This window comes from Tachyglossus aculeatus, chromosome 11 (genome assembly GCF_015852505.1).
Source record: "Tachyglossus aculeatus isolate mTacAcu1 chromosome 11, mTacAcu1.pri, whole genome shotgun sequence".
In the NCBI taxonomy this organism is placed as follows: Eukaryota; Metazoa; Chordata; class Mammalia; order Monotremata; family Tachyglossidae; genus Tachyglossus; species Tachyglossus aculeatus.
In genome coordinates, this window is record NC_052076.1 from 45,238,468 (window position 1) to 45,252,573 (window position 14,106).

Consider the following 14,106-nt stretch of genomic DNA (forward strand, 5'->3'; position numbering starts at 1 on the left):
GTAAAACGGGGATTAAATCCTATTCAGAATGTAAACCTCAAGTGGGAAGTGGACTGTGTCCAGCCTGGATATCTTGTATCTACCCCAGCACTTAGTACAGTGCCAGACACACAAGTACCACAATTTTTTTTTTATCATTATTACCGTGTGCCAACTACAGCACTACGATAGTCTTATACGAAAGACACGAGATAATCAGGTTGGACACAGTCCTTGTCCCATATGACATTTGATTTCTCATTCCTTCTAGGGATGTTCCTGCTAGGGTACAGAATGCAATGAATAAGGGTACTGCACCCTGGTAAATCCACCCAAAGGTTTTGTTTTGTTTTTTAACATGCAAGATGCATTTATGGCTGATGCAGTACCAGTGCCATAATCCAGAAGGCAATAACCTTGGGAGTCTGGTTCTGCCAATTAGCTGCCTGCTGTATGACTTGAGCAAGTTACTCAACTTCTCTGTGCCTCAGTTTCCTCCTCTGTAAAACAGGGATACAATCAATAGCTGACCACCCTCCTACTTGGATTGTGAGCCCCATGTGAGGTGGGAACAGTGTCTGACCTGATTTAACCTATACCTACCCTGATGCTTAAAACAGTGCTTGACACATACTATGCGCATAATAAAAATAGTCGTTCCTGAGGTCTTTACCATCCATACTGTTTGGCTATATTTCAGAATTATCACCTAAGACTTGCGGGTTGCCCTTGACGGCCTTCGGTCAGAAACCTTCACCATTCATTCATATTGAGTGCTTACTGCGTGCAGAGCACTGTAGTAAGCACTTGGGAGAGTACAATACAACAAAAAACAGACAATACTTGCCCACAATGAGCTATGTCACCACGGACAGCATGGCACCAAAAAGACAGAACTAGTGGTATTTTTTAAACATTTACTTCATGCAGATCACTACTATGCACTTGAAGGATTACCACAGAGAAGGATGACATGATCCCTACCTTCAAAGTTCTTTCAATCTAGCAGGGGAGATTACAGGTGGAAGGAATTGAGAATAAGATATTTACACGTGATATGAGAGTGAGGTTAAGCCAGGACTCCTGGAGGTTCGTGGAGCAATATTCTTTCTGTATTTCCCTTCCATTTTATCAGTTGTACCTATTTTTCCTGAGTAGATCAGATGTGTGTGCTTGCCCCTATTAAAATTGTAAAACTTTTTGAGGGCTGGGGTCTTGCCTTTTTACTTCCAATGCATCCAGCGTGGCTTAATGGAAAGAGCACGGGTTTAGGAATCAGAGGTCATGGGTTCTAATCCTAGCTCTGCCACTTGCCACCTGTGTAACTTCGGGCAAGTCACAACTTCTCTGTGCCTCAGTTACCTCATCTGTAAAACGGGGGGTGGGGGGGTAAGAATGTGAGCCCGGTGTAGGACAACCTGATAACCTCGTATCTACCCCAGTGCTTAGAGCAGTGTTTGGCACATAGTAGGCGCTTAACAAATACCATCATTATTATTATTATCTTCCCAGGCTGGGAGTGCATACAATAGATTTTAAATCAGTGTGTTATTGATGGAACTCCAGAAGGGGAAGAAGTACTTTGTAAAACCATGAGCTTCTTTCACTTTACTCCCTGTAAAGAGCCCATGGGGTTGAAACTCTATTTTCTCAGGCCTTATGGTAGTTAGCCAGAGTGTCCGTGAAGATATCTCCCACCAAGAATTCTGTTTCATGCCCACCACAACCCTTTTCATCGGATAAATGACTGAAGTGTTGAGCGGGCTTCATTGGAATATGCTTCATTGGAAGATCCCTTCTTTCCTCTCCCCCTCGTCCCCCTCTCCATCCCCCCGTCTTACCTCCTTCCCTTCCCCACAGCACCTGTATATATGTATATATGGTTGTACATATTTATTACTCTATTTATTTATTTATTTATTTATTTTACTTGTACACTTCTATCCTACTTATTTTATTTTGTTGGTATGTTTGGTTCTGTTCTCTGTCTCCCCCTTTTAGACTGTGAGCCCACTGTTGGGTAGGGACTGTCTCTATGTGATGCCAATTTGTACTTCCCAAGCGCTTAGTACAGTGCTCTGCACATAGTAAGCGCTCAATAAATACGATTGGTTGATTGATTGATTGATTGGATGCACATTTTACTGACTAGCTGAGGCTAATAAGTACATTTCCAATCCCCAACCCCGGTTTACCAATTCCAGAAGAGCAGGTTTGGCTAGAGTATAAAGGTCTGACAAGGCAGGAAGATGCTGAATGAATGACTATTCACTTTCACCGGAGACACAAAACCACCTGCGGTAGCCCGAACTGCAACTCGCTCGTGGGCCCACTGAAAACCCTGACCTTTACAAGGAAACCCCCAGTGGTTTATTCCACGGGAGGGGGGGAAAAGGGCACTGCCACCCCCCAACTGATATCAACCCACGTTCTCTTTCAAGAGCCCAGTCAGAGGTCGTTGATTCTAATTCCGGCTCCAGCACTTATCAACTGTGTGGCTTTAGGCAGGTCACTTCACTTCTCTGGGCCTGTAACCTCATCTGTAAAATGGGCATGAAGACTGTGAGCCCCACAGGGACAACTCAAGGACCCTGTATCTACCCCAGCGCTTAGAACAGTGCTTGGCACTGTTCATCATCATCGGATAGCTTCCCAGCGCCTAGGACAGCGCTTGGCACATGGTAAGTGCTTAACAGACAGCATCATCACCAACGGATAGCTTCTCAGGGTTTATAACAGCGATTGGTACATAGTAACCACTTAATAATAATGATGACATTTGTTAAGCGCTAAGTGCCATGCACTGTTCTAAACACTGGCGGGGGAAAATACATGATAATCAGGTTTCCCCTAATGGGGCTCTGTTCTGCTTACTTAAATAGTATCATTACCTTCGGGTAGCTTCCCAGCACTTGGCCCATAGTAAGCACTTAAAAATTACCATCATCATCATTACGACTACGATTAGAGGTAGTAATAGTAAGTGGTGAAGAAAAACCATCATCATCAACAGTGCCTGGCACATAGTAAGCACTTGATAATACCAATGATGGTATTTGTTAAGCGCTTGCTACGTGCCAAGCATTGTTCTAAGCGCTGGGGGGATACAAGGTAATCCGGTTGCCCCACACGGGGTTCACAGTTTTTATCCCCATTTTCCAGATGAGGCCCAGAGAAGAAAAGTGACTCGCCCCAAGTTACCCAGCTGACAAGCGGCGGGGTCGGGATTCGAACCCACGACCTCTGCAACCTAAGCCCGGGCTCTGGCCAATCTCCAAATGGCCGCCTCCTCCTCCCCATCACCATGGCGACCATCAGGCTGAGCCTGGGATACAGAAGCAGCGTGGCTCGGTGGAAAGAGCAAAGGCTTCGGGGTCAGAGGTCACGGGTTCAAATCCCGGCTCCCCCAATTGTCAGCTGGGTGACTCTGGGCAAGTCACTTCACTTTTCTGGGCCTCAGTCCCCTCCTCTGTAAAGGGGAGGGATGAAGACTGCGGGCCCTCCGTGGGACAACTTGGTCACCTCGTAACCGCCTCGGCGCTTACGGCAGTGCTCTGCACATGGTAAGCGTTTACTACATGACGTTATTATTATTATAATCGTACTACTCACGGACGCAGAGGCAGGCCACCAGCTTGGCGGCCTCCTCGGGCACCGGGCAGCTGGGGAAGAGGGGCTTGATGAGGTAGGTGGCGAAGACGAGGGCCACGATGTACTGCGAGGAAGGGCGGATGATGAGCAGCTCGATCCACAGCTTGAGGAAGGCGGGCAGGGAGCCGTACACCTCCAGCATGTAGGCGTAGTCCCCGCCGGACTTGGTGATGGTGGTGCCCAGCTCGGCGTAGCAGAGGGCGCCCACGATGGAGAAGACCCCGCACACGGCCCAGATGAGCAGGGCCAGCCCCGGGGAGCCGGCCTCCTTCAGCACCCCCGTCGGGGTGACGAAGATGCCCGACCCCACGATGGTGCCGATGATGATGGCCACGCCGTTCAGCAGGGTGATGGACCGCTGCAGGGCCACCCCGTCCGGGCCCCCCCCCGCCGCCGCCTCCTCCTCCTCCTCCTCCTCCCCGGCCCCCAGCATCTTCTCCCGGGCCTGCCGCTCCTCCTCCTCCGGCCCCGGTCCCGGCCCCGGCCCCGGCCCGCCCGCCGAGCCCGCGCGCCGACGCTGCTTCGTCGGGCCCGACATCGTGGGCAGGACAGGGAGGGAGGGGGGGAGAGAGAGAGAGAGAGAGAGAGAGAGAGAGAGAGAGAGAGAGAGAGAGAGAGAGAGAGAGAGAGAAAGGGGGGGGAGGGAAAGAGGAGGAGGAGGGAGAGGAGGGGGAGAGAGAGGAAGAGGAAAAGAGAGGATTGAGAGAGAGGAGGAGGGAAAGAGAGGATTGAGAGGGGGAGAGAAAGAAGAGGGAAAGAGGGGAGAGAGAGAGGAGGGAAAGAGGGGAGAGAGAGAAAGAGGAGGGAAAGAGGGGAGAGAGAGGAGGGAAAGAGGGGAGAGAGAGAGAGGAGGGAAAGAGGGGAGAGAGAGAGAGGAGGGAAAGAGGGGAGAGAGAGAGAGAGGAGGGAAAGAGGGGAGAGAGAGAGAGGAGGGAAAGAGGGGAGAGAGAGAGAGGAGGGAAAGAGGGGAGAGAGAGAGAGGAGGGAAAGAGGGGAGAGAGAGAGAGGAGGGAAAGAGGGGAGAGAGAGAGAGGAGGGAAAGAGGGGAGAGAGAGAGAGAAGGGAAAGAGGGGAGAGAGAAGGGAAAGAGGGGAGAGAGAAGGGAAAGAGGGGAGAGAGAAGGGAAAGAGGGGAGAGAGAGAAGGGAAAGAGGGAGAGAGAGAGAGAGAAGGGAAAGGGGAGAGAGAGAGAAGGGAAAGGGGAGAGAGAGAAGAGAAAGGGGAGAGAGAGAAAAAGGGGGGGAGAGGGAGAAGAGAGAGGGGGAGAGGGAGAAGAGAGAGGGGGAGAGGGAGAAGAGAGGGGGAGAGGGAGAAGAGAGGGGGAGAGGGAGAAGAGAGGGGGAGAGGGAGAAGAGAGGGGGAGAGGGAGAAGAGAGGGGGAGAAGGGAGAAGAGAGGGGGAGAGGGAGAAGAGAGGGGGAGAGGGAGAAGAGAGGGGGAGAGGGAGAAGAGAGGGGGAGAGGGAGAAGAGAGGGGGAGAGGGAGAAGAGAGGGGGAGAGGGAGAAGAGAAAGAGGGGGAGAGGGAGAAGAGAAAGAGGGGGAGAGGGAGAAGAGAAAGAGGGGAGAGAGAGAGAGGAGGGAAAGAGGGGAGAGGGAGAAGAAAGAGGGGGAGAGGGAGAAGAGAAAGAGGGGGAGAGGGAGAAGAAAGAGGGGGAGAGGGAGAAGAGAAAGAGGGGGAGAGGGAGAAGAGAAAGAGGGGGAGAGGGAGAAGAGAAAGAGGGGGAGAGGGAGAAGAGAAAGAGAGGGAAGAGGGAGGAGAAGAGAAGGAACAAAAGAGAAGGAGCGAAAGAGAAGAGGAGAGAAAGGTGGAGGAGGAGAGAAAGAGTAGCAGGAGTTACCCCTAACCAGAGATCCACGCGATCCTTCCCCCCGCACCTGGGCCAGAAGCCCCAGTCCTCGTGAATGACTTTTATTATCCCCGGAACCGGCATGGGAGGAGAGGAAGAGGAGGAGAGCAGGAGGAGGAGGAGGGAGGGAGGCCTGCTTCCCCCCACCCCTCGGCGGCTCCGCCCCCTCCTCCTCCTCCTCCTGCTCCCGCTGCGGTTGCGACTGGTGCAGCGCCGGCCCCCGGCTCCTCTTCGCCTCGTGTTAGCCCAGAGCGAAGAGGGGAAGAGCGAGGCCCGGGTGCCACTGGCTCCCCCATTCATTCAGTCGTATTTATTGAGCGCTTACTGTGTGCCTAACACTGGACCAAGCGCTTGGGAAGTTCAAGTCGGCAACATCTAGAGACGGTCCCTACTCACCAACGGGCTCACAGTTTAGAAGGGGGAGGCAGGCAACAAAAGAAAACATGGAGAGAAGTGACACCAGCACGGACAGCGCCCCACCTCCCGGACGCCGGGGTTTCCCAGATGCAAGACCAGTCGTATACTGGTCTCATTATAATTAGTATTATGGTATTTGTTAAGCAATTACTATGTGCCAAGCACTGCTCTATGCTAGTCGTCTAGACTGTGAGCCCGTTAAGTGATTTACTTCTCTGTGCCTCAGTCACCTCATCTGTAAAATGGGGATGAAGACTGTGAGCCCCATGTGGGACAACCTGATGACCTTGTAACCCCCACCCCAGCGCTTAGAACAGTGCTCAGCACCTAGTAAGTGCTTAACAAATGCCATTTTTTAGTACTAGGTTGTCCCAGGTGGGGCTTGTAGTCTTCATCCCCGTTTTCCAGCTGAGGGAACTGAGGCACAGAGAAGTGAAATGACTTGCCCAAAGTCACACAGCTAAGAAGTGGTGGAGGGGGTATTAGACCCATTACCTCTTTCCACTAAGCCACACTGTTTACACATGCATACAGAAGCCCCGGGAACCTGGCTAATCAAGCCCCAAAGGCTGCAGGGTTCTTACCGGCGGTTCCCTTGGTGTTACTGCCTTTTCATTCATTCAGTTTTATTTATTGAACACTTACTGTGTGCAGAGCACTGCACTAAACACTTGGGAAAGTATAGTGCAACAATAAAGAGTGACAATCGCTGCCCACAATGCAACAATAAAGAGTGACAATCCCTGCCCACAATGAGCTCACAGCCTAAAGGAGGGGAAACAGAGATCAATAGAAATAGACATCAATACAGGTATCAGAACCATTTTGCGGGAGCGGACAAGTGTGGATGAGATATTGGTGTCCTTTTGGCCCCAGCCTGTCATCGCTAACACATAATACACTACACACCCTGGACAACCACCCATCTTGTTCTTCCTACAGTCCTCCATGGAATGGTGATAAATGTTGCACATACTGGTAACATATTTAGGGTTCCAATAAAAAATCATTTATTTCTTGGGTTTGGGGGTGGGGGGCACGGTGAAGGATGGCATCCAGGATTTGGACAGTCTCATTTCATAGTCCAAGAAATGAAGAAGCAGATACACTTTTCCTCTCTGTCAAAGCAGTATGAGATTGGCCAAATAGCATTTTCAAAGTCCCCTTTTCCCCCACATCACCCATAGCCAGGGAGGACTTAACTGGAGGTGAACTGAGTCTTGCATTTCCTCCCCAAAGAAAGTGATGTTAGAAATCGGGTGGCAGAGAATTCCACACCATACTGATTTTTATTCAGAGCCATCTGCCAAAAGGCTGCCCATCCTTTCTGTAATGGTGGTGAAGCTGGGTCTGGGCCTTTCAGGTTTTGTTTTCACAGATTTCGGGGTGTGGGACGGGAGACAGCTAAAACCTGGGAATTAATCTGATACTGAGGGGGTTCTTTTTCATAATGGAGCTGACTGGGGGGTTGGGAGGGACTTTTTTCCCCCCACAATTATTTTTCTTTATTTTCTCTTTGATGTTCTGGTTTCTCTTCATTCCCATTCCTTCAGTACCTCTTTGACCACAAATAGGCCATTCTATTTCAAATTTATTCTGGGAGAAAACTGCCCTCATATGTAAAAGGTTTTCCTGCATCACAGTCCCACATCCTAAATTCCTAAATGAACACTTTAAAACTCTAATTAGCCTTTCTGCAACATTGTCTATTCTCCATTTGTAGGCAAAGAGCGTTGAACAGGAATTAGGTTTTAAAGAGCGGTCAAAATGTGCCACCTACTGGTAGGAGGGCGCATTTTGCCATAAGTTTAGAAAACACTGATTGAAAAAATATTTCATTCATAGGACTATCATTTCAAGGGTGATTTAAAATAAAGGGCACAGTAAACCAATAGTAAGACAGTTGCCTAATTCTACTTGTTTTAAATGGTCAAAACTGAACTGCACTTCATTTAGAAATTCCTGAAGGCGTGTTTACCCACTTGTCCATTAATTCCGAGTACTGGGAAGTGTCTATTCGGTAAATATTTACTATATGGTTATCGGTTTATGGCAGAAAAAAGTAAATTTTGATCCAGTGACCTCTTTTTCCTCTTTTCATTCCACATGATCTACATTCTTAGCCACCTAAGTCTACTTAAAGTCTCCCCCTCTCCATCCCCCATCTTACCTCCTTCCCTTCTGCACAGCACCTGTATATATGTATATATGTTTGTACATATTTATTACTCTATTTTACTTGTACATATCTATTCTATTTATTTTATTTTGTTAGTATGTTTGGTTTTGTTCTCTGTCTCCCCCTTTTAGACTGTGAGCCCACTGTTGGGTAGGGATTGTCTCTATATGTTGCCAACTTGTACTTCCCAAGCGCTTAGTACAGTGCTCTGCACACAGTAAGCGCTCAATAAATATGATTGATTGATTGATTGATTAAAGAACTGCCCTTTGGTGTGAAAACAACCCTGTTGAACGTATGATTATACAGATCTCCTGGCTTTGCAAAAGGAAGTGGCTTCCTTGAAAAAGAGAACATTTCTAAGATAGTGGAACATGGTATCTGAGTAATAAGATAGGAGGGAGAGAAAAATAACCCAAAATGAACTGGGTTCTAATCCTGGCTCTGACATGTGCCTATTGAGTGACCTTGGACAAGTCACTTAACTTCTCTGTGTCTCAGTACTCTCATCGGCAAAATGGGGTTTCAAATATCTGTTCTCCCTCCTAGTTAGGCTGTGAGGCCCATGTGGGACCTGGTTATTTTGTATCTACTCCAGTGCTGATTACAGTGCTTGGCACAGAGTAAGTGTATAACAAATCTGACAATAATTATTTTCACATTTTCTCTACCTTGCCTGTGCTTTTCTTATTTTTCTCTCAACAGGTGTTGCCAAATATCTCATTCCTTTAGCGACAGAAAGATCTGGATTTTATGGTTAAACATAACAACGTTTTTAGGGGAATATAATAATAATTTTGATATTTAAGTGTGTACTCTGTGCCAATCACTGTCCTAAGCACTGGGGAAGGTACAAACTAATAAAAGCAGATACAGTCTTTGTCCCATATGGAGCTTGTTCTACTAGACCATATATTCAGGAGCGTAGTATCACATAGTGGGTACTTATTAAGCACCACAATTAGTATAAAAGGGTTTGATGGAAGACCTGCTAAAAGAGATTACCAAATGCAGCAGCAGCCTGCTGCTCTGATTGAGTCATTCCCACCTGAAAGCCTTTTTTATGACTCCTGACCTGACCTGGTTTAAAGGCCCACTAACCATGTATCCATTCATTTACCAAATAGTATTATTAGATTCCTACTATGGACAAGGAAAACTACTAGAATGATGATTTAGGTATGGTCCCCAGTCCCTAAGGGACTCACAGTCTAAGATAAGGGGAAGTAGGAAACCGGGGAAAAAGAAACACTGAAATGATAAAAGCGGCAGCAACGAAAATAGAAGACAACTAGGACAGCTTTCACTGACTGTAAATTTGTTGTGGGTAGGAAGTGTGTCCATTGTTGTTTTGCACTCTTCTAACCACTTAATACAGTTCTCTGCATACAGTAAGTGCTCAATAAATATGACTAACTGACTGGCTGACTTATAGCCAAGCCCTGACAGTTTAGTTTTTGGCCAGCAGCTTCTACAGCCATCACTGCCTTCTTCAATCCCTGGGAGAAACTTTCTTTCAGTGGGGTGCAGCCAAACTAACACATAGGAGGATAGGTAATAATATCCCTCTTTGGAAGCGTATGTGAAAATGATTCCCACATCTTCATAAATGACCTCACCATTTACCCCAAGCCACGTATTGGGTGAAAACTGGACTGAATGTGTGCCAGTGGTGTGAGTGGTATTGTTCTAGGGCTTACACACCAGGATTTAAATTGCATATTTGGATTAAATAAATTTGGTAGATGTGGCAAGTAGATTTAATATGCCTATCCTGGAATACAGTTAAGTAGTGTTCTTTCAATATTATCATAGTGGGGCTATCTTCATCTAAGAGTCACATTACCAATTTAATGGCTGGAACTCCAGAGGAAGCATGATAAATGCAAAGCTACATTTCTAGGCACTGTTGAGTGACTACTTTTAGAGTGAAAGGAAAATGTTGATACCAACATTATTCTTATTATCATCCTCAAGCTCTAAGGATAACTACATTTATCTCTTAGTTGTTCTTCTCTTAGAAAGTACAAGATTAGAGCTGACATAGTTATTTAGCATTTAAATAATTGATTGTGTTTGTGTGACCACCCAGATTGGATTATCTACTGTCAGCCACTTTGCAATTTTCCCTCCCTGATTATCCTCAAGGGACTGCAAAGAGAAGGGCTTTTATTGGTGGGACCCCTTCTTAGCAGATCATCAAGTCCCTACAGTTCACTAATCTCAGTAATGAATAAAGTGATAACCTATACTAACAAAGTGTTTTCCCTCTATAGTTAGGTCTGGGAGATGTTATCCCTGGAGGGTCATGCTGCAAAGGCGTACCTTCATTTTCTGGTGGTGGGAGTGGGGTGCCACAGGCTTCCACGAGGAAGGGCTCAGAACTGGTGATTGCAGCTTTATCAAGAAGGGATCCCACATTTGTGATCTCTAGCGCAGACCGTGTCAACCAGAGAGAGTCACACTGAAGCAGCATGGCATCAAGTGGATAGAGCATGGGCATTGTTCAATAGGGGACTGATATCTTTAGTTAATATTTTGGGAACCGTTACTTTGAGAATACCCTCTCAGGGTCGGGCCTGAAGAGTTTCCAGTACTCTACTAGTCTTGGCTATGGGAGGGAGAGTCAAGCAGGGGCCTATCCATTCCATTCGTAACTTGGACAGCGGCTAGCAAATGGAAGGCAATCTGCTGCAAGTCAGAACTCCCCTGTGCTGGGCAGCAAGGGCATGGGACTCAAGTTTACCGTGTGAAAGAAGGCAATGGTAAACCACTGCATATTTTTACCAAGAAAACTCTATGGATACACTACCAGAATGATTACCGATGGAGAGAGATGTGTCCATGGAGTCGCTATGGGGTCGGAGACAACTCGACAGCATAAGACAAGACTTTGAGAATAGGAATCAATATCCTTTCCTCCCAGTTCGTTCTGCGAGTTCACAGGACTCTGACTAGGCTTTGTGGTATTTCCATTTCCCAAGTTCCACATAACGTTAAAGAATAACAGTTAAAAAATTAGAAGGCAAAGAAATTTACACGCTGAAAGGAAAGGAGTCACCCAAACAATGAAACAAATATGTAAAATATGCGTAACTCTCCTTACCATTAATCGACATTTGGTAAAGACCGTATTAAACTTGAACTGTGAGGGATTGTGTCCAGACTGATTATCTTCTATCTAGCCTGCTGCTTAGTGCAGTGCCGGGCATAGAGGAAATGCTTAACAAGTACTCTAAAATCTAATGTTCTATATAATTCTGATTCACTCTCTCCCCCACCCCTTAATTTGTGAGTACCTTCTGTGAAATGTAGGAAATTGAAGTCGAATTCAGTCAGGAGAATCTGACATACTTTATTCAAAGTTGTACATGATGTTCACGTAACTGTAAGTAAGCATGTTTCTCCCTTTATTTTAACATGAAGAGAGTTCCTTTTGATTTTTTGTCAGCTGCTATATTTCTCCAACTGAGCTTGGCCCCCGAGTTACCTTTGTTTTCCACAAAGAACTGAGTTCCTAGTATTATCCCAGGGGGTGGTAAATCCTTCCCGCAAAAATAAAGCAAGGTTACGTGATCAACTGGGTCTCAAAAAAGAACTGATATTTCTGAATTTTTTGCTCTTTTATTTGTATGCCTCTGAAAACCAGTGATGATGGCTTTGACTACATAACCTTAAAGTATGTTTTAGAACAAGAGTCTTCTACAACTCAAAGAAAAGGTACCCTTCTACTATCATTCAAATCCAATCCTGCAGAAACTGAAGGCTTCCAATGATATTTTTAATCTGTTCTAAAATTCTGTTTCAGGTATGGAAAATAGGACTAATAATAATACTGATGGCATTTGTTAAGTGCTTACTATGTGCAAAGCACTGTTCTAAGCACTGGGGGGATACAAGGTGATCAGGTTGTCCCACGTATGGCTCACAGTCTAAATCCCCATTTTACAGATGAGGTAACCAGGCCCAGAGAAGTGAAGCGATTTGCCCAAAGTCACACAGCTGACAAGTGGTGAAGCCGGGATTAGAACCCATGACTCTGGCTCTCAAGCCCGTGCTCTTTCCCCTGAGCCATGCTGCTAGTTAGACATCACATTAATGGTCAGCCTAAGTTGTTTGTAACTTCCATGCCAAAAATATTGAATTAAACATAGAAAAATTCCTTTGTCATAACTACCTGCATGTCTAGACTGTGAGCCATGCTGCTAGTTAGACATCACATTAATGGTCAGCCTAAGTTGTTTGTAACTTCCATGCCAAAAATATTGAATTAAACATAGAAAAATTCCTTTGTCATAACTACCTGCATGTCTAGACTGTGAGCTTGTTATGGGCAAGGAGTGCGTTTCCCAACTCTGTTGTATTGTACTCTCCCAAGCACATAGCACAGTGCTCTACATGGAGTAAGTGATCAATAAACACCTTTAACAATGACGACAATGTGCAGCCAATTCCTTTCTTGTACATAAAGTGTTCAAATTTCCCAGTGCTTAGAACAGTGCTTTGCGCATAGTAAGAGCTGAACAAATACCATCATTAATTAATTAATTAATTCCATGGAATGTCAACCTTCTATTTTAAAATGACGATCAGCAAAGTATGGGAACCTAGTGGGGAAACTTCCCTAAACTCAGAATGAAGTATGCCTACAGTAACAAATTTTCAGAAAAGTCAGACTTAAAAAAAATGTTTTAAAGAGTGACTGTTGCATTAAAAGTTGAACAACTGGTCAATTCAGTTATATTGAATAGTTATATTGCATTAAAATAGCAAAATGTGTGTTAGGTCATTTCATTTCATGTGTGAGATGCTCACTAACTTAGAGGAACTAAAACAGATAACTTTCTGTGATCCCTTCTGCAACAATAGTTTCAAGAACATTTACATTTTTCTAAGTGACCAGTTAAACATGGCTGTTTATGTATTAATAATAATGATGATGATGGTATTTGTTAAGTGCTTACTATGTGCCAAAGCATTGTTCTAAGTGCTGGGGTAGATACACGGTAATCAGGTTGTCCCACGTGGGGCTCACAGTCCTAATTAATCCCCATTTTACTGATGAGGTAACTGAAGCACAGAGAAGTGAAGTGACTTGCTCAAGGTGACACAGCTGATAAGTGGTGGAGCTGGGATGAAAATCCACAACCTCTGACTCCCAAACCCAGCTCTTTCCACTTAGCCACACTGCTTCTCTATTCCTCTTGAGGATTTGCAAATCCTGAATAAATTAAAAAACCCATTTATTCTGGATTTCATCTTGTGTGCAATGACGTTAATGTGAAAACACCTGACAGAGGCATTGACACATTAAGTGTGTAAAATCTACATGTAAAAATAAGACCCTTCCCTTTCTTCCCTTTCGGGGTTATAAGATAACTTCCTGTATCTCTCTGAACAGGCAGGTTCTCCTTCAGACAAAAGTAACATTGCAAATCTTTATATGCAGACATGAAAGACTGTTATTTCAGATTTGAGTTAAAAACATAATACCAGTATTTGCATGTAGTGATAATAATCAGCTGTTTTATTCTATAAAGAATAAGCCCAAGGAAGTTTAGGTTAATTTTGTTGCTAGCATCTGCCAGGATATTATTTAGCAAAGAGTGAGACTGTTGATTGCTGATATCTCCAAGTAGGAAATCTGCAGTTAGTGAAAACAGAATGTAGATCTCTGTCAAAATAAACTCCATACATAATGTGATTTCTCTTTTTTGCCTGGGGACAACATTTGGAGACTAAATGCTTAAAAGCATTAAAGTGCTTATTAAAGCGCTTAATAAATGTCATTATTATTATTATTATTATTATTATTATTATTATTATTAGTCCAGTGCTCTGCACACAGTAAGCACTCAATAGACATGATTTAATGACTGAATGGTGCAAAAAAATTGTATTTATTTTGTTAATATGTTTTGTTTTGTTGTCTGTCACCCCTTTCTAGACTGTGAGCCCTCTGTTGGGTAGGGTCCATCTCTATATGTTGCCAACTTGTACTTCCCAAGCGCTTAGTACAGTGCTCTGCACACAG

General features: G+C 45.2%; 1 protein-coding gene across 1 annotated transcript in view; it reads right to left on the reverse strand.

The window, feature by feature from the left end:
* SLC7A5 (solute carrier family 7 member 5) overlaps positions 1 to 6,777 on the reverse strand; it is a 76,121-nt gene extending 69,344 nt beyond the window's left edge. The window contains exons 1-2 of the mRNA XM_038754320.1: positions 6,703 to 6,777; positions 3,592 to 4,090 (exon numbers count right to left, since the gene is read on the reverse strand). Of these exons, the coding sequence (XP_038610248.1) occupies positions 3,592 to 4,090; positions 6,703 to 6,777 (574 nt within the window). The remainder of the gene's footprint in view (positions 1 to 3,591; positions 4,091 to 6,702) is intronic.
* Between the last annotated feature and the right edge of the window lie 7,329 nt (positions 6,778 to 14,106).